Source organism: Delphinapterus leucas, chromosome 1 (assembly GCF_059928025.1).
Source record: "Delphinapterus leucas isolate spDelLeu-1000000601 "Yukka" chromosome 1, BTC_Dleu_Yukka2, whole genome shotgun sequence".
In the NCBI taxonomy this organism is placed as follows: domain Eukaryota; kingdom Metazoa; phylum Chordata; class Mammalia; order Artiodactyla; family Monodontidae; genus Delphinapterus; species Delphinapterus leucas.
This window is the reverse complement of record NC_143129.1, coordinates 42,798,135-42,818,539: the sequence shown is the minus strand read 5'-3', so window position 1 is coordinate 42,818,539 and position 20,405 is coordinate 42,798,135. Positions and strand designations below refer to the sequence as shown.

At 52.3% G+C, this 20,405-nt stretch overlaps 1 protein-coding gene across 5 annotated transcripts in view; it reads left to right on the top strand.

Annotated features, from left to right (window-relative positions):
• PLXNA2 (plexin A2) overlaps positions 1–18,203 on the top strand; it is a 217,226-nt gene extending 199,023 nt beyond the window's left edge. For 3 of the 5 annotated variants that reach the window (XM_022593506.3, XM_089909135.1, XM_089909141.1), the window contains 12 exons: positions 750–892; positions 1,573–1,841; positions 3,729–3,795; positions 4,010–4,156; positions 4,790–4,949; positions 5,314–5,417; positions 9,352–9,451; positions 10,431–10,621; positions 11,983–12,152; positions 14,687–14,899; positions 15,574–15,724; positions 16,411–18,203. In XM_022593506.3, the coding sequence (XP_022449214.1) occupies positions 750–892; positions 1,573–1,841; positions 3,729–3,795; positions 4,010–4,156; positions 4,790–4,949; positions 5,314–5,417; positions 9,352–9,451; positions 10,431–10,621; positions 11,983–12,152; positions 14,687–14,899; positions 15,574–15,724; positions 16,411–16,506 (1,811 nt within the window). In that variant the 3' untranslated portion in view covers positions 16,507–18,203. The other 2 variants (XM_089909144.1, XM_089909150.1) reach the window with 2 other exon arrangements.
• The last annotated feature ends 2,202 nt before the right edge of the window (positions 18,204–20,405 follow it).

Sequence of the window (20,405 nt, the reverse complement as noted above, 5' to 3'; positions counted from 1 at the left end):
GGACATTTGGGTTGTTTCCACCTTTCGGTATCATGAATAATGCTGCTGTGAACGTGAGGGTACAAGCATCTGTTCAAGTCCCTGCTTTCAGTTCTTTTGGGTGTATATGTAGGAGAGGAATTGCTGGGTCATTTGGTAATTCTATGTTTAATTTTTGGAGGAATCACAAAATTGGTTTCCAGAGCAGCTGTACCACTTTACATTCCCTCTAGCAAGATATGAGGGTTCCAGTTTTTCCACATCCTGGCCAACACATGTTATTTTCCACTTTTTTTATAATAGCCATCCTAATGGGTATGAAGTGGTATCTCATGGTGGTTTTGCTTTTCATTTTCCCCCAAGGTTTTTGCATCTTGGTTTATTCTCTTGCTTGGAAAAGGGGAGCAAAGCTACCTATTCTGGTCTTTGTTTGATCTGTCCGACCACTGTCTCTCACCTGCTTCTAGCACCTGTATCACCTGCACGACCCAAGTCGTGGGCTTCCTTTGTTTTAACTACACTTATAATACATAGAAAGAAAATTCAAAATTATAGGTAAGCATAGAGGAGGAAATAATATAAAAATCACCCATAGTCCCACCACCTAAGAAAGGCAGACTGGAGATATGTCATCGCCCCTGGAGATGCACCCCATAACCCTCCCTGTCTCTACACCTGGCCCTTCCCTCCTCCACGAACTTCTCCCGCCTTTCCCTTCCCCGTCCTGCATTCCCCTCCTGAGCTTCCCTGTCTCCACTGCACTTTCATAGCTTTTGCCGAGCTCCAGACAGATATCAACGAGCTGACCAGTGACCTGGACCGCTCAGGAATCCCCTACCTGGACTATCGGACCTATGCTATGCGAGTCCTATTCCCCGGCATTGAGGACCATCCCGTCCTGCGTGAGCTGGAGGTAACACCCGCCTCCCTCGCCCAGCTGCCCAGCAGGGACGTGGGGCCTGGGTTTCCTAGGAAATGCCAATGGGGCCCAGTGCTCAGCAGAAGGTCAGGAGTGAGGAGGAGAAATAGCTTGTAGAAGCATCACCATAACGGGGACATTTCCAACCAGGAAAATCACAGCCGGGGGGGCACCCAGGCTCTTTGGGATGATTCCAGGGGAAAGCTGATTATTTGTCATTTTTTAATTAATGACTGAATTAATTAACTAAGATTCTGCCTCATTTCCGAATGGATTTAAGCTGGCCTAAGGAAAGACCTATGATTCTGTGAGGCTTGTTTTTTTCATTTCTCAGTTTGTTTTACTAAAGATAATAAATCAGGACAGAGGAGATTAAGGGGAGACTAGTAAACCAAGCTAGTCTGCTGCGGTATCTCCTATTGTGTTGCATCCTTGGGAAAATCAGATGAATAGCATCCTCTCTGAGGTCTCTACCTGGAGCCCAACCCTCTCAACCCAGGGGGAAGTCAGAGCAGACTGCAGACCTCAGAGACCAGTTATTCCTACATCACCGAGGGTGGGGCAGTTACAGGCGTCATGGAGAGGGTCCTATAGCTGGCATCGTCATCAGCCAACACCCTCCCGGAGAGCCGGAAGCTCGTCCTCTGAAGCCACGCCCATCACACCCATCCCAGGTGCAGGGCAACGGGCAGCAGCACGTGGAGAAGGCCCTGAAGCTCTTCGCCCAGCTCATCAACAACAAGGTGTTCCTGCTGACCTTCATCCGCACCCTGGAGCTGCAGCGCAGCTTCTCCATGCGGGACCGTGGCAACGTGGCCTCGCTCATCATGACCGGCCTGCAGGGCCGCCTGGAGTACGCCACCGACGTCCTCAAGCAGCTGCTCTCCGACCTCATCGATAAGAACCTGGAGAACAAGAACCACCCCAAGCTGCTTCTCCGGAGGTCTGACCTGCGCCAGGGGCGGGGAGGCATCTAAACAGGGACGTCCGGGGCGGTGGGGGCAGTGCTGGTTAGTGTGGGTCCCACGAGAAGGCGCCCCTCCCCAGGAAGGCCTGTGTCCCTGCAGCTCCCAGTGCAGAGTCTCATCTTCCTTCAGTCCGGGTGGCTGTGCCGTGTCTGCAGGTGCTGAGCGTGATGCAGGAGCACAGGCCTCAGAGCGTCTGAGCTTGAACCCCGGCTCTGCTACCTGCTAGTCGTGTGATCTTGGGCCAGTGATGTGGCCACTCTGCTGTTTAGTTTCCTCGTGAACAAAATGGCACTAATAACACCTGTCTTGAAGTCTCCCTCCCCATGCATCCCGGGTTTCACTGTCCAACACAGTAGCACACGTGACCATTAATTTAAAAGAAAACGTAAAATTCAGTTCCTCCATTGCGCTAACTGCATCCCAAGGGCTCAGTGGCCGCCATATTGGAAGCACAGATAGAGGCCGTTCCCATCATAGCAGGGGCTCTGTTGGACAGCACCCGGCTGGAGATATGGTGTGGCCTCTCCCATCAGTGCCCGGCTTCCTGGATCTGAATCACCAGCATTCACCACCACTCCCTCCTCGGTTGCCATTTTCCTGGCAGGGAAGAGGGTCAGAGACCTTGGCCATCCATCCCCGAGCCTACCCTCTCTGGGGGCCCTGGGGAGCCCAGCACAGCTTTGGAGCTCAGCTGGCAGCAGGGCTTGGAATGTGCCACCTCCATTTCACTGCCTTCTCGGCAGCCTTCTCCTTGCAAGATCTCAGGCTTCCAGACCCCATGTGGGGTGAGGAGGGAGAAAGAATAGCTTTGTTTTATGAGTACAGAGCCCCCATTCTGCCAATCTGAGCATTAGAAACTCTCACTAAGAACAGTTGTATTTAAATTAGAGCTAATCTCAGGCACAATGCAGGGAGAGGGTGCTGGGAGGGGCCAGGGAGAGAGCCACAATTTCTCCTGCCATTGTCACTCTCTCCCAGGCCCGCATTGCTGAGCAGCCCTGGCAAATGCCTGGGATTTACGGCAACCGGAGGGTGTTATTTGCACCACGTGCAACGAGTTAAAATACCCCTCCGGCATCCCCCTCACTGCGGGTCTGTCACAGCCGCTTCGTCCCTTCGCAGGTCCCCAGGTCTGCAGCCTGGGACGGTGGGGGTGGGGCAGGACGAAGGGGCGGTGCTTACAGAGGCAGATCCCCTGTCAGCTAAACACTTGCACGCACTGCTCTTTACCTGAGGGTCTGGGATCCACGACCCCGCAGGACAGTGATGACAGCGAGCAGGTATATGCACTATTCTTAGCGCTTTACATACATTAATTCATTCAACCTTGACAACAACCCTGTGGGATAGATGATGATGATGGTTATTATTATCATCCCCATTTAGACATGGGGAAACTGAACCCAGAGAGAGGAAATGACTTACTCAAGATCACACAGGCCAGTACGCAGCAGAGTCAGGATTTGAACCCAGGCAGTCTGACTCTGTTTGGAGGGGAAGGTACCAGGGACCTTGTGGACATGCAAATATTCAGACATGCAGGAAATCCCAAAGGGACATAGAAACTCCATCACCCTGAGGCTGGAAGAGGGTAAGAGGATGGTATTCTTGGTCCCTGTGTCTGCAGACCCATAGCACCACTCCATTTTTGCTGGAAATTGAGGTCCAGAAAGAAGCCTCTAGCCCAAGGTCTCACTTCTCATTACTGGTAGCGTTGGGACAGGACACAGTGTCCTGGCCCCCAGCCCTGGCTTCTTTCATGCCCTTGTTCTCTTGAACCCTAGTCCACACAACAAGCTAGGCACACCCGCACCCTTAGACCCCTCCATAAAGGACTGCCCTTATCCCTTCTGCCTCCCCAGGACAGAGTCCGTAGCTGAGAAGATGCTGACCAATTGGTTTGCCTTCCTCCTGCACAAGTTCCTGAAGGTGAGACTGGGAGTGAGACAGGAACTGGGAGTTGAGAGCAAGATGGGGAGCTGCCCCTCTGAGCCTGGCCATCAGGGCTGCATGGGGACCCCCCCTTAGGAACAGAAACCTACCTGGCTGGGTGCCCCAAAGCCAAGCGGGCCTAGAAATAGGGTCAGGAGAGGGAGGGAAGGAGGCTGGTACCCCGCCACCTACGCCCTGCGTCCGCCCACAGGAGTGTGCGGGGGAGCCGCTCTTCATGCTGTACTGCGCCATCAAGCAACAGATGGAGAAGGGCCCCATCGATGCCATCACGGGCGAGGCCCGCTACTCCCTGAGTGAGGACAAGCTCATCCGGCAGCAGATCGAGTACAAGACCCTGGTGAGGAGGCAGGAAGCCCAGGGGACAGCACGGACCTCCTGCCTCTAATCCGTGCTCTGCCTTCTCACCACAAAGACAGTTTGAGGGGTCAATAAAGAGTCTGGGAGGCCGGCCTGGGGACCAGTCCAGGGGGCATGCCAAGTGTCCCAAGGGCGGACACACAGGCCTGGGCCCCTCCTCCCCTATCTCATTGGGTGGGCCTAAAGAGCTTGCATTGCCTGCATTTACCCTAGATCACTCAGCATTAGCTGTGGGGAAATTAGCATTACGGGGAAGAAGTCTGCTGATCTCTAATATAGAGGCTTCGGGGAAGTGGGAGGCCAGCCCTTGAAACCCCTGGAGGCACCCCTGATCCCCCAGGACGTCTCCACCCAGGATGACAGCCTCCCCTAAGCCATCAGGGGCTAGAAAGTAGAGTCCTGTCTCTCTGAGAAAGAGAAGTGGGCAGAAGGACTCAAGCTGTCATTGGCAGATGGCTGGAAGGTGAGAGAAACTGAGACACAGACAGAGGGACACCCGTTTCTCCTGTGAGGAGGGGGAGCCTGGGTAAGAGAAGGCTCCAGGGCCTCACGCCCTCTCCCCCAAATGGCTCCTTCAACTCGCATCCTGTCCCTCTTCCATCACCACCTGTAGATCCTGAACTGCGTCAACCCTGACAACGAGAACAGTCCGGAGATCCCAGTGAAGGTGTTGAACTGTGACACCATCACGCAGGTCAAAGAGAAGATTCTCGATGCCGTCTACAAGAACGTGCCCTACTCCCAGCGGCCGAGGGCTGTTGACATGGACTTGGGTAGGAAACCTGGCCTTGGAGTGTGAGGGCAACTTCCAGGAGGGCATTTGGGCTATGGCAGGGGTTGGGGGGGGCGGGGGAAGCCCTGCCCCGCAGACAGCCCCTCGTCGGGGCATGACTGGGTCCCGTCCAGGTGAGGGGCCAGGTGAAATGCGTGCCTGAAACACTGCCCACTCAGATGTGGCCACCTCTGGGGAGGCCCATGCTTTTGCCAGCATTGACACCCCCGGAGACCCAGACGCCTGAAACACTGTCATTGCACCAGCTTGAGGGAGCCGGGGTTGCCAGGCCCCTAGAGGACCCCACGACTGGGCAGTCCCGGCCCCCGCCCCTCACACTGCTCCTGCACCACCCCTCCACCCAGAGTGGCGTCAAGGCCGGATTGCCCGGGTCGTGCTGCAGGACGAGGACATCACCACCAAGATCGAGGGTGACTGGAAGCGGCTCAACACGCTGATGCACTATCAGGTGAGGGCAGGGCTTTGCGTCAGGGACCCCTGCCCTCCCAGAATGCCCCCTCCTTCTAAGGTTTGCTCTAAGGCCCTCAAAGCCCTAAAAGGGTTCTCTTATCTCCCCTCTCCACCTCCTGCCTGAGTCTAGAGCAGTGATTCTCAGCCACAGCTGCTGATTAGAATCCCTGGGGGAAGCTGTCGAAAACACGAGTGTCCAGACTCACCCTGAGAAACTGACTGAACTGGTGTGGGGTTGGGCTGGACATTCCCATCCTGTACAGAGTGTAGCTCTTCGCCTGCAGAAAAATGGCATCTTTCACAGACAGCAGCATAGTCTCCTGCTGCTTTCTCTTTGCTTTCTTACTAACGCGGCTTACACGTCTCACCTGCAACGAAGCAGGGACTTGGGTCTTATATTCTGCCACTTACTAGCTGGTGTCCCTGGGGAAGTTGCTTAAGCTCTCATTCTTCTCATCTGTAAAATGGAGTTAATGTGATCCCTGCCCCATAAAGATGTGAGGAATAGATTGAATATAGTAGGTAGAGTGTTTAGCACGCCGGCAGACACATTGAATGGAACAGTCAAAAAAAAAAAATCTCAGCAAAAGAACAAAAGATCCCGAGAGGTATCTACTCTCACCGCCCCCCCCCGTTGCTTCTCATGGTAACCACTCACAGCTGGGGGTCTCTGTAAGATTAAGCGCGGGTAGGCTGGTTGGGATTCGAAAAACATACTAAAATAGAAGCTGGAGATGAGCAACAGTGAGGGAAATTAAACCAACCAGAGGAAGCGCCTTGGGCAGCAGGACCCTGTGGGATTGCCTGGTTAATAACATGATCCTCTGTCCCTGCCTCACACGGGGAGGGTGCGGAGGGGCTGGCAGGCTGCGTTCTTAAGCACTGAGTTGCCAACGACCAGGAGGCTGGGGGTCCTAACAGCCAGCAGGACCTGCCTGGGAGCCTCTTGGGGCACAGAGGAAAGAGAGGGGCACTGGGGAAACCCCAAAATGCTCCCTTCCAGGCTCCATCCCCCTTACTGGCCTGCATTTCCCATGCTGACAGTCTGCCTGGACCCCCTCCCTAAATGGAGTAAGTGTGGTATAGTGGGCAGAGAAAAGGATTTGTGAGTTCTATTTAAACCCCTGCTTCCCCACTCACTGGTGATGTGACTTTAATCTCCCTAAACCTTGGGTTCCTCATCAGTGAATGGAGATATGACCCCAAATTGTGAAGGTGGTTGGAAGTATGAGCAACCGCAGGTGAGGTATACCAGGATGTATATACCACTCCACAGTAGCTATAGTCACTCTGTTGATCCCGCCCCAGCCCCCAACCCCACTTCACACTGGGCTTTAGTAGAACAGTTTTAATGAACCAATTAGAACCGAAGAAGAAAGTGCAAAAGAAATGAGCATTATGCCCCCAAACTGTAAGTTTCTCCAGGGCAGGAATGGGGCCGCTCTTCTGTCTTTGGTGCTCTAATGCTTGTTACTGGTCTGTCTGTCCTATGACTCCCAATCAGAAGAATGGAATATTCTGTTCTAACAGTGCTCATGTTACAGAGCACTTTGAATTCCCCGATGTCATTTATCATTCATGTATTCATTCATTCCTCAAATATTTACCGAGCTTTACTTTGCGCAAGGCTCTTCCCACACGCTAGCCCTGAGTGACAGGGGACAAGAGGGATTATTCTTCCCTTTGGGAGACAATGATGATGATGTCCATAATAGCAACAGTAATGCCAGCAGTTACTGAGTGTCACTGGGCGCCAGGCACCACTGCTCCCAGCCTCTACGTGTCCTAATGCCTTTAATCCTCACAACAAACCTAGACTCGATTATTATCCCCTTTGACACATGAGACAACTGAGGCGCAGAGAAGTTAAGTGACTTTCCCGAAGTCATGTAGCTACGAAGTGCAGAGGCATGGTCAGACCCAGCCAGGCATCTTGCCCATGGGTTTGCATCACCTGTTGGTCAAGAGAAAGACTGGAGACTAAGGACAAGGGAGATTTAGTGATGAGACCTGGAATTCAGTTGAACTGTGGTCATTCCAGTCACCTTGTGAATCTCCCTTTAGGTGACAACAAGCCATAAATGATAACATAATCTGTTCTCCCTGGGAGAATAAACCCTTGCTCCTGCCAGGCTTTCGTGTATCATTTCAATTGCAAAGAGAGTTCCTGAAAGTCCTAGGTGGAGAGTTCCCCCTCCTTTTTTTTTTTTTTTGGTACGCGGGCCTCTCACTGCTGTGGCCTCTCCCATTGCGGAGCACAGGAGGCTCCGGACATGCAGGCTCAGCAGCCATGGCTCACGGGCCCAGCTGCTCTGCGACATGTAGGATCCTCCCAGACCGGGGCACGAACCCGTGTTCCCTGCATCGGCAGGTGGACTCTCAACCACTGCGCCGCCAGGGGAGCCCCCCCTCCTTTACAGACCTAGTGCTGATGGTACAAGCTGCCTGCAGTCTGGGGAGCCGCCCCAACTGGGAAGTAACTACGCATTGGCATCTTCCAGACAACTGTGAAGAGCCCTGGACCCTGCAGCTTTATGCCATGAAGTCAAAGCATCAACCTCTTGTTACCCTCCCAGGAGTCAAAGGTCCTTGGAGCCCCTACAGGAGAAAAATCTGCATAATCTTAATTAACAAAGAGATTTTTAAAAACTTCCCGGGTTCCCGCAGATTTATAGGGAGGGTGAAATTAAACACCACTACTAAAACTGGCTATCAGGGAATCTCATTAGTGCTAATGTTCACTTATAGTTTGACTTCCCAACATTTAATTTTTTTTTTGGTGGGAGAGAGGGACTGACAATTTAAGACCCAGAGAGATGGTTTTACGACTGGTGCAGCCATAAATCAAACTTATAAAGTTCATAAAAATTGTTAAAGTAAAAAATGGTTTAATAGGAATATTTTATGGCCCATAACATTATTATAGCTGTTTTATTCCCTCTGCATTAGGGGTTTAATTGGATCGCCACAATTCTGGGGATTCTCTGTTTTTATTGCATGGAGGGTAACCTTAAATGAAAATGGCCCCAAATGTCTTCAATATGGCTCCTCATTTATCAGCCCTTTCCCTGCAGGCTGGGTGCTGAGCCTGGGCAACCTCACAGGGGACAGGCAAGACACCTTCTTTCTTGCTGACTCCCCAAGAGCAGCTGCCTTGTGGTGAAGCCCTCAAGGTGACTGGGCCATTATAGGACCCAGGCCAGAAAGAAATCAGAACCAAAAGGGAAAATGGGCTTCAGACCAGTGTGTCTTGAAATAAAATCCCAAATTAGGATGCAATGAGGAGAACATGTGCTCTGGAGCCTGACAGTCCGGGCGACAAATTTTGACTGTATCGTGTGTTAGGTGTGCGAACTTGGAGGTGTCGTTTAGCTTCTCAATGCTTCAGTTCCTCATCTCTAAAATGGGGATAGTTGTATGTAACTCACAGAGCTCAAGGCAGGCTGGGCTACACTAGCTCCCTCTAATAGAAATACAATGCAAGCCACACGTATAACTTTACATTTTTTACTAGTCACATTTAAAAAGTAAAAATAAGCAGATGAATGTAATGTTAGTGTTTTATTTAACACAACTGAACTAAAATAATTGTCATTTGAATATGTAATCAATATAAACATTATTAATGAGACAGTTTGTATACTTTTATTCATCCTAAGTCATTGAAATCCAGTGTGTATTGTATATTTATAGTGCACCTGAGCTCAGCCACTTACAGGGCATCTCCCTTTGGACTGATTGGATTGCAAGAGCCCAATAGCCACAGGTGGCAAGTAGCTACCATATTGAAAAGCAGGAATTGTTATTTGTAGCATTTCTGATCTCCTTACGCTCTACCTAAACCCATTCCATAGCTTTCTAGAAGTACTCGACAATTTTATTCCCCAAGATACCAACATTCACCTGAACTGTATCTCTCATACCCTTCTCAGGTATCAGACAGATCGGTGGTGGCTCTGGTCCCCAAACAGACCTCCTCCTACAACATCCCTGCCTCTGCCAGCATCTCCCGGACATCCATCAGCAGATACGGTGAGGACCAGAAAGGTAGCCTGGGCAGCCAGTGGAGTCTTCTGTGGCCCCCAGGGGCTACTCACCGTCCCTTCTGACAGCAGGAGCCCCGTGCTGCTGCCAGCCTGCAGTCAAAGGCTTCCCTTTCTCCCTGGACCAGTCATCCTCGGAGCAGCCTGTCTCCTCAGAGCTGTGGCAGCAGGTGGTACCCGGCACCTCTCCTTTGATAGCCCAGGTCTGATGAAGGAGTTTGAAGGGCCCACACCCAGGGAGGCTCTTGGATGGGGGGGTTCACATAACCCAGTCCCAGTTTATGCTTATCGTCCTAACTGAATTATTAACAGTGCCCCCTTTAGCTCTCAGTCATGTCCCAATTTGGGCAGTCAATTGGCCATCCTAGCCCTTCCACCCCTGAGGAGTGCTAGGGCCCCCAGTGCCCTCTGGGCAATGAGGTTGTGGTGTTTCACTCTCTCTGACTCTGTTTCCTCTGGTTCTGTATAGCACTAGGCTTTGGGCTGTCCAGCTAAAGGACACCCTCAGGACTGAAGCTGGCAGCTCCAAAAGGGGCTCAGACAATTTTATATTCTGGGCCCCAAGTAAGAAGGAACTCATCGACTCCCGAGAGGGAGCATTTCCACTCACAGCCCTTAGTATCCAGACTTTTATTAAAGCCTCTATGAGAATATCTGGTTGACATTTTCCCTATTGATTGTTCTTTGCTGGAAGCATCCGGGAATGAGGGACTCCCAAATTCCCAAGGGCCACTCCAGCTCACAGAATTTCTAGGTCCTCTTTTGACAAAAAGATTTCAGGCTGTTCTCATGCCAACCAGGGATCGATAAAATAACCCACCAAATATGAAACCCCAAGGGTCCCCTTCCAATTGAAACTGGTTTATTCTGAGTGAGTGCAGCAGGTGGGCAGGGATTCTAGAAGGATTCTACAAGCCAGGATGATACAATTAGTCGCTCACAGGCCTCCGCTGCCCCCTTCTCCTCAGACTCCTCCTTCAGGTACACAGGCAGTCCCGACAGCCTGCGGTCTCGGGCCCCCATGATCACCCCAGACCTGGAGAGTGGGGTCAAGGTGTGGCATCTGGTGAAGAACCACGACCATGGGGACCAGAAGGAGGGTGACCGGGGCAGCAAAATGGTGTCCGAGATCTACCTGACCCGGCTATTGGCCACCAAGGTAATTCCTGCCCTGCCCAGCCCAGGGAAGGCCTCTTCAGAGGTGTGTCCTACCCCCCACCCAGCCCACAGCATAGGAAGGACAGCATGGAGTCTGTCCTTCAAGGTAATGCATTTGGACAAGCAGGTCCAGGTCTGGGGCAGGATTCCCAGGAGATCAGGCCACTGCTGTTCTCTACCCTTCGGCAAAAATCACAATGACATCTTTCCTCCTAGCTCACCCTATAGGACCGCCATTACTCCTCAGAGGGTCGACGGTCTCACCTCGGGCCCCTACACCCCTTGGGAAATCATTGGGGTTTTTTATTGGTATTAGATGGACAGATATGCCAGCTTCCTCCATCAGTGTCTTTTCTACCCACTTTCTGGCCACAGTGGGAGGAAAAGCGTGAAGGCCTGGTCCTTCTGGTATCCAAGAGAAGGCTTCCCTTTCCCCATCCCATCTCATCTAACCCCAGATGCTCATGGAAGCGAGGCAGCGGCAGTGCTGGAAGCTATGATCTAAAGCTGTGTTCTAGCCTCCCTAGCAGAGAAAAGTTTGCCTATATATGCATAGCAATCATCCAGCCCATATTTGCCAGGACTGTCCCCCACTGACCCCACAAAAATGTGGCTGAAATTCTAATACAGTGGCATCTCAGATTTGCTCCCTGAAGTGCCTCAGAAATACACCATCAGACCATGCGTCTCAAATTTTGCTTTGCCTAATATGCTAATAAGAGACCAACAAAGAGACACCAAAAGGTTGGACATTTTCCTGACCTCCAGAGGTGATTTTTGAACGAGCAAACTGTGGGCCCCAGGCCCAGCCTTGTCCCTGCCCCAGGTACCCTCCAAGGCCCTGTGATCAGGGCTGTGTCTCAGTGTTCTTGGACCTGGACCCTTCACCCAGTCCCCGCTCCAGACACCGCTTATCCCAGGCCACTAACATGGTGAGCCCTTCACACCTTCCTGTGAGACCCTCTGCAGTCCTGCCCTGTTCCCACTGGAAAGGTCCAGCCCTCCATTTTGTTCTTTAGACACCCTCTCGTACCAGCCTGTGCCCTTCATTCTCCATTGGAAGCCTGGGCTCAGAGCATTTGCTGTCTTCAGTCAGACTCCCCACACCCACACCCGCCTGCCACGGACACAAGCAGAAATGTGGCATGTGGCCGCAGGTTGGAGGAGGTTCTAGCCAGGAATCTGCAGCCCATTCAGTCCCTCCCACCTCCCTAACACCCACCCCCACCCCCACCACACTCTGCACAGCCTGGTGTTGCAACAAATCTCCAAGGCAGGATCGGTCCAAGGCACCATCTGGTCTGCCCGCCTGCTGCCCGTCCCCCTCCCCCACCTCATACTTTCCCCCCACCCCTCCGCCAGGGCACGCTGCAGAAGTTCGTGGACGACTTGTTTGAGACCTTGTTCAGCACCGTGCACCGGGGCAGCGCTCTCCCCCTGGCCATCAAGTACATGTTCGATTTCCTGGATGAGCAGGCGGACAGACACAGCATCCACGACACAGATGTGCGGCACACCTGGAAGAGCAACTGGTAACCCCCTAGGGAGCCCGGGGAGAGCTGCAGCCTGGTGAGGCTGCAAGTCGCGGGGCGTGAGAACTAGCAGGGACCGGGGAGATGGGCGGAGCCTGTTCTCTGCTGTGGCTGAGTAATCCAAGGCTCCTGGGACAAACATATGCTCCGCAGAGCAGATGTGGTCCCCAGGCGCCAAGTGGGCCCTGCCGGGCATAGAGCCTGGCACCAGGACAGAGCTCTGCCCTTCCAGGCTCAGAGCCTTCTCCGGGACATGCCTTGTCCTCCCTAACTTCTGGTTCTTAGGAAAGGGAGCTGGAGGAACCTACACAAAGAGCCACGTCTGAGACCTAGCAGCAGAGCTTCACAGACAGGCGTTGTGGGGCATTCTGAGCACGGCAGAACCTAAGGCACTTCCTGAAATGGGGAAGCCCTGAATTAAACTTAGACCCTGGGGAAGTTGGCCAGTGCTGGCAGAGAGCTTGCACCTGCTGTAGACTTGAGCCCACCAACTACGAGGTTGTCATTGCAAACGTGATCCCTTAAGGCCAAGTGATTACCCCGGCGCCATGGCTTTCAGGAAGCAGCAGGCAGGACGTCCTGCAGGCGTGACTGTCTCCCCTAAGGTAACCTCCGCAGCCAAATCCAGCACTGGGAGAAACAGCTCCTGCGGGCTCTTCACGCAAGACGTTTCTCTCCTGGGTTTTGAACCTGGACCACAGACCACGCTGAAGACCGACTTTCAGGTCACAAAGGGCCTGGCCAAGAGCCGGAGTAAAAGCCTTCCTTCAGGAAAAGAGCACAGAGAGGGGAGAGAGGGGGTCCAGGCATTTGGGTTGGGCAGACAGCCCACACAGCTGTCTGGAGTCAGCCGTCTCCTCGGGAAACAGAGCCGGCACAGATGGGCCCCGGCTGTTATTTGGGAATCAAAAGTCCTAGCAACCAGCAAAACACTTTGGAAAAACCCAACCCCGAACCCCATATATTCCTTCTTTTCCGGGGTGTTGTGGTTGCCAAGCGCTCCAAAGTCTGCAGCTTTGATCACAGTGGAGTGAAATGAAGAGGCTCTGGTGGTCGTGGGGTGAGGAGCCTCCAGTGCACGTCACTGGGACAGGCCTTTCATTCATCTGCATTCCCAGGGCCGGGGCCATGGCTGTTCCCTTTGCTTAGACGGATCCTCAGTCCAGTGCTGGGAGTGGCAATTTCAAGGGAATCAAGAGAACGTTCTGGATTATCCCCATCTCTGTGCCCTCTGTTTCTGGCCAGGCCCAAGTCATACAAATGCTCTGACCTGGAGAGCAGACTCTGCAGTTGTGGTGGGGAGAGTCCCCTTAGCCAGACCTCAGGTCCCTAATGTCCAAGGAAAGACTATTAGAAGCTTCCAAAGCTGCCGGGGGAAGGGGAGGTAGAAGAGAGGAGTCACCTCTCAGCCCAGGCCACTCCCTCCAGGTTAAGGAAAGTGAGTGATCCCGTTGCATTTGGAAAGATAAGCAGAAATCATAATGGAAGGACTTGGAGTGGGCACAGCTGATCTTTCCCAAGACTTGGCATGAACTGAGACATTTGGGAAAGTTTGGGGTCCAGGAGAATCAAGAGAAAATGAAGGAGACGGGGGAGGTAGGTTGGATGGCTGAAACATCTCAGGCCCGAAGGACAAGCCGGGGACAGGGCTCATTCCACAGAGGATCCAAAAGAGTTAAGGGCCTGCAGGCAGCTGGAGGAGAGGGCCAAGTTGGAAAAGGCAGCAGAAACAGCAGCTGTTCTGGTTTTGAAGGGGAGTAAATGGGCTTATCCTCCTTATGGCCTAAGGAGCAGAGAAAAAGCATTCTCCTCCGATTATAAATTCCCAAGTTGCAGAAAGAACTCTCCTAACGACTGATCAGTTCCTCTTGGGGTGGGAAGAACTCGGAGTCTTAGTGAGTCATTCCCAGCGTGCCAACAATGGCCTCCTCTTCTTCCTCTGCCCCTGACCAGATCCGAGAAGGCCCCGGGGAGAGTCGTGAAAGAGCTGCCCCCAGTGGAGCCCATTCCTCAGCCCAGCCAGGCCGGGCCAGCCCTGGGAAGCGGCTGGGCAGCCGGGCTGGGTGGGGAGCACAGGTGGCGCCCTTTGTGCCCACTCGGAGCCCGTGCTGGGGCTGCCACTGCATCCTTCTGGATAATGGCCACAGGCATTGGGAAGGGACTCTGGGAGCCTGGGGGCTTTGTTTAAAGCTCTGAGAAAACTGTGCAGCCCTCTGTACTTGGGCTTACCTGGGGACACAGAGGCCTTTGGAAAAGGCCTCCAGGAGGGAACGAAGCCACCCACGCCCACCTCTCAGTTGTTAGAGAACAGGGTCAGCACCCCATTAGGGTGCAATAGTGCCTCTCCTTTTCTCCCAGCATCAGTAACAGCTTAGCCTAAATTGGCAGCCCTGGCTGGACCAGTTTCCTGTGACTTCATTCTCTTGCCCTTCGAGAGAGAATTTGGCATTTGTGGGGGAGGGAGGAATGTTTGTGAACAGCATGGGGCACGGCCAAGGTACAGCCCTGAGACTCTGCTCTGCTGTTTCCTACAGCCTCCCTCTGCGCTTCTGGGTGAACGTGATCAAGAACCCCCAGTTTGTCTTTGACATCCACAAGGGCAGCATCACAGACGCCTGCCTCTCTGTGGTGGCCCAGACCTTCATGGACTCTTGTTCAACATCAGAGCACCGGCTGGGCAAGGACTCCCCTTCCAACAAGCTGCTCTATGCCAAGGACATCCCCAGCTACAAGAGCTGGGTGGAAAGGTCAGTAGCACCCTCAGGACAGGCCCATGGCCCTGAATGCCTGCTGCATTCCCTCCTCTGGGCTTCACTGACCGAGGACTCAAAACCATGTTTGTGGTGCCTTTGGGACCTCACAATCACCTTTTTCTCTCTTGTCCAAAGTTCCTGCTGGGGGAAGAAAGGGAAGCTTTGTACCCTTCAAGTCAGATCATTAGCATTCTAATTACCATTTACTGAGCACATGCTAAGCACCCAGCACTGTGATAAAGATGTTGTACGTATCACCTCACTAAAATATCCAGCAGAGTTGTAAAGTAGGTATTATTATCATCCCCATTTTACTGAGGAGGAAACTGAAGCACAGAGAGGCAAAATAACTTACCCAAGGTCACACAGCTAGCAGGTAGCAGAGCTGGAATTTGAATACAAGGAGTCTGGTCAGAGTCTGGGCTTTTAACTGCCCTGGAAAGTTAGTCGTTAGGGAGAACCAGTCTCCAGGCTCCAACCTTAGGGAAAACCAGCCTCCAGGCCCCAACCTCAGCTTGAGGGAAGAGGCCAGAGGAAGCTTCGTCAGAAGAGAAGTAGGGAAGCAGGAGCAGTTGGGGACAACTGTGGTCTCAAGGGTTCTGGGGCCAGGGTAGGTATAGGCAGTATTTGCTGAGTCCCCACCAAGGAGCCTGTCCTCTGTATGGCAGATACTACGCAGACATCGCCAAGCTCCCCGCCATCAGTGACCAGGACATGAACGCCTACCTCGCTGAGCAGTCCCGCCTGCACGCCGTGGAGTTCAACATGCTGAGTGCCCTCAATGAGATCTACTCCTACGTCAGCAAGTACAGCGAAGAGGTGAGTCAGGGCCCTGGGAAGGACGCACTCGGGGCAAAGCAGGTTAAACAAAAAGCAGGGCTCCATCCTTTAATAACAGCAACGGAGGGTAATTCAGAAAACACATTCACGGAGTCAAAAAGTCATCACCGTGCTTTTAGAAGGCAGCCTATCCTCTCCTGATTCATTCAGTGCTTTCTTACACCTTCCACTGTCTTGCCTTCATTGTTCATGCAATACATAACGCCTTTATTTAATAATGTAATTGTTTTTCAGTTCAAAGTGTACGATTAATTTCACCCATTCTTAAACAATGAATCAGACTCTTCTTTGCAGTTGGGCAGATACTGTCAGTAACATTTCAGACAGACAGGTGGACATGACTAGATCCTGAAGAGGACAGCTCCAGAGAATTCACAAGTCATGCATTAGCACTGTACCTGAACATAATCGTAGTAATAATAATAGCTAACACATAGTACTTGCTATATGCTAAATGTCATTTTAAATACTTTAGATATGTACATACACACACATACTTGTATGTATGACATATGTATGTCATACATACATTCAATTAATCATTTACATTATTTACGGTTATATTCATTAGGGCAGGATGGAAAGGCAGATAGAAGGATATAGGATTCTGGAAAATGGCCTCTTCCATGCTGAGTCTGCCCCCCCACTTTGCTTTTCTTCCTCAGCTCATTGGGGCACTCCAGCAGGACGAGCAGGCCCGGCGACAGCGGCTGGCATACAAGGTGGAACAGCTCATAAACGCCATGTCCATTGAGAGCTGAGCGATGGAGCCTCCTGTTCCTGGGAAGAGGGACCCGTGAAAGCTGTCACACTGGGCATCTCAGAAGGAAGGACAAGTGAAGGGGATCAGGCCCCAGCGCTTGCTGTCCCCTGAGACCCCCTCCCGGGGAGAGGGGAGGACCCCTCTCCCCACGCCAGCCAAGTTCCGTCACAGCCTGTTCCTGCAGGGAGAGACCGGGGGTGTCATCCACCCCATCCCCCCCGCGGCGACGACGAGACGGACTCCAGGACCCAGAGGAGGTGGCTCTTCAAGCTGAGAGGCACGACTGAGCGCGGTTCTGCCTCTGTGACTGCTGCTTTGCATGAAAACTCATTCAGTGTATATTGGGGAAATAATGAGAACTTTATTTAATTTTTTTTAAGAAAAAGGAAAACCAGAAATAAAACAAAACAAAAAGCTTCCCTGTTCATCCCGTCCAACTTTCGTTTAATTCTGATTTCTGTCCCCCTTCCTTCTTTTACCCCTGTCCCTCCTTCCTCGTGTAACTCCTGGTTCCCAATGCCAGAAAAAGCCTACAGAGAGATGCTGAGAGAAAGCAGAGGGAAAAATGATTGTTTCCTTAACTTTGGAATTGTTTTTTTAAAAAAGTGAGGAGAAGAATGAGCACAAGTTGGCACCAAACACTTCGCAAAAAGAGAGGCCAGTGAAACCTGAAATTACCCCGGCAGCCATAAGAGGTGGGGAAGGACTCACTAGCCTTTGCACAAATGGCAAAGCCATCGAGCGGCTCCACCTGGCTGACTGGAAACAGCTTTACATACGCACACCTGTGTATTCTCATCTCCAGAGGACATATGTGTCTGTAGAGTACCAATGCTTTTTGCTACTGTTTGGTTGTTTTGTTTTATTTAATCCCAAACCTCAACAAATGAGGAGCTGATTTTGGTACTTTTCCTTTGGGTTTCCCTAAAGTTACTTCCAGAAGTGGGGGAGAGGTGGGCCTCTCCGAGACCAGAGGCCTGGCCTCCCTGAGGATGCTGGGCAGCTCTGCCTTACATCCGTCACTGTCATAAACCAGGCACCCTGGGGAAAGGCCTTGGAGGCACGTGGGCCAGGCCTCCAGGAGATTCCATTTGAGAGCTGACCTGGGGATATGGGTGTTTGGCTTTGGATTCTGCTCCAATCCGCCAGTGGTTTCTTGCAATTAAAAAGAAAACAAAACTCAAACACTGTTTACAGCAAGCAATACTTGAAGAGCATAGGTTCGAGAAGCTGCAGTATTTATTGTTGTGCTTTCTGTCTTTTATTCTCTCATGCCTAGAGAGGGGAGACAACCCTTCGCTCGTATGCAGAAGCTCCTGATCGTCTGAGCACTGGCCTCGGTAGAGATGACTGTAGCATCCCCATGTTATGTCTTCTTCGGCCTCTCTTTCTGCCTCTCATGTCCTTATGAGTTTGAAGGACAAGCGGGCAGCTTCTCTCTCTCCTGCTGACACCTAAATCCATGGATGACCATCCGTCCTGAGTGTAGTTTCCAAATAAAGAGACCAAAGTTCCACACCCTGGTCCTGAGGCCCCATGGAAGGCAGTGGGAGGCATCCAGAGGAAGACACCTCCGCTGGTGCAGGACCCTAGTGACCGGACAGCCACCAGAGTTTCCGGGCCTCCCACCCTGGCAAGAATCCAAGCAGCCAGCTCCAACTTCTCCGCAGGCAGCATCGGAGTGAGTGTGAAGGAGGACAAGAGAAAGGCAAAGGGGTGGGAAGGGAGGCAGCAGGAGAGGACCAGCCTACCCTTCCCACCTTCTACTTTACAAGGGGCTGCAATGCTGGGAATCGGGTCCAGCCACCCCCAGCGATACCAGACCAGGGTCATTTCCTCTGTAATTAACTCTGGGCCTTGGCTTCTCTGTGCCCTGATTTACCTCCAAACACTTCCAATTTCCAAAAGCTCTGCTGACCACATTGGATTGCCAGGAAAGGGCCGGGGGAGGGGTAGCTCTGAGGGCTGGCTTCCATCGCTGGGGTGTGGCTTTGCATCACTCTGCTAACCACACAGCAGACATTGCCCGGTCCTGGCCTCAGCTCCAGTTTCTTGCCTGGATGCAGCCGACAAATGGGAGAAGAAAAGCATTCAGCAAAATACTCAGGAAACTCGCTGTTTTCATTATAATTCACAACCAGCCATGTGAAGGCCACTTGCTTCTGATAATCCACTTCTGTTAACGTTTCTCTGGGCCCTATTAATAGCCTGAAAGAAATACTAATGACTGGCCTTCTGCACTAAGCCAAAGTGTTTGCCCTTCATATACCCAAAGCTTACCAGCTCAGAGCCCATGATTTATGGAGATGAAAGGCGAGGAGATACGGCAAGAGGAACGTGAACAGGGGACTCTTTGCTGCCTACAGAAAAGTGCAGCCCACCCTCCTTTTACTTCCGAGCTCTGAATGAAGGTTTTCTGATCACACCACTGCTCAGACTGGCATCCTGGGCTTTGCCCCACCAAGAAGTAAAAGTTAGACGTCTCAACTGCGACCTGTAGGCATCTACCCGGGTGTCTCCCAGCAGCTACTTTTGGTGACCATTCACCACCCCTGGGGATGCTTCCTTGAAGGTTTTGGAGGAGTGGGAGAATGATGGAGGCATGGCCGCTTGGACAGTGGAGAGGAGAGGCGCCAGAGCTGGCCTGAGAAGCTTGACCACATTTCTCAGGATTCCATGAGAGAGCTGGGGAATGTGGGCTGGCAAAGGTTGTGGCACAGGGGCATCCCTAAGGAAGGAATTGAGAGAAAGGAAAACTCGACTGGACTCAAGTCAGGCCATGAGGGTGAAAGGATGGAGAGCCTTGCTTGGCTTTGGGTCACCAAGAGTGCATGCCCTGTGGGATGGGAGGGGAGGGAGTTAATTGGCCTCTGTCCTCACTGTTATCCGATGTGATGTGAAGATATTTTGACCTTGTGTAAGGGATAAGTATTAAAGTCACGTTCCCTCCCCCACATGAAGTCATCCGTCTTGGAGGGAGGCAGAGAGGGACTTCTCTCTCGAAGGTTGATCCAGCTCCATTTTGTTTCACTGGTCTGCACAAGAGACAATCTTCTGGAAAACGGAAAGGAAAAGCACCCCAGAAATGTGCTTGGCAAGACAGAGGGTGCTCACACACAAGACAGAGATGGACAAGCTGTCCATGTTGGTGGAGTGAGTCCCTCCAGCTGGCCTGCTGCTGCCTACCGCCCAGCAGGGGCTCAGGTGCTTCTGTGCTTGCCCTCCTACAGCTCTCCACAGGCCATCTCTCAGAACCATTCCTGATCCACTACTGGCAGAGAGTTCCCCCTCCTTGAAACGTTCAGTCATTAGAAGCACGGATCCACTGGGAACCTCGCTCGCAGGTTTCCTGTATTCATTCATTCAGAGAACATTCCTGCGTAACACTGTTTGCAATGGCCCTGCTCCAGGTGCTAAGAAACAGCAAAAAACGAGACCAAGAAGGGCCTTCTTCTAGCAAACTGACATTCTTCGGGCTGCTGGTTCCTGCCACCAACTTAGCCCGCATAGCTCACCTCCCAGACCTGCAGAGGGCACAAGTTTTGTAGAAAAGGGAGCCAGAAGAAGGAAGAAAGCCGACCAACCCAGCTGCCTTACCTCGTTCTGGGGACAGTCCTGAGAGCCATGAGAGCCCTTCTCATTCCCACTGCCGCTGTCTCTTCTGGTGGCACTTCCCCTGCTGCTTGAGCGCCTGGCCTCCCTTTATTTCTACCAAACGGGGACAAGAAATAGCAGTGGAGGCCCCTGGCCCTGCTGAGCATGAAGCAGAAGCAACGGATGGGTGAGCTGGACTACAATGGTCTGGGCAGCACAAATTGAGAGTGTTTGAAAGCCACTGGCTGATCAGTCTCCAGGTGCATCCCAGTTGCCACACTGCCCCCATTAACCTGCAGCCAG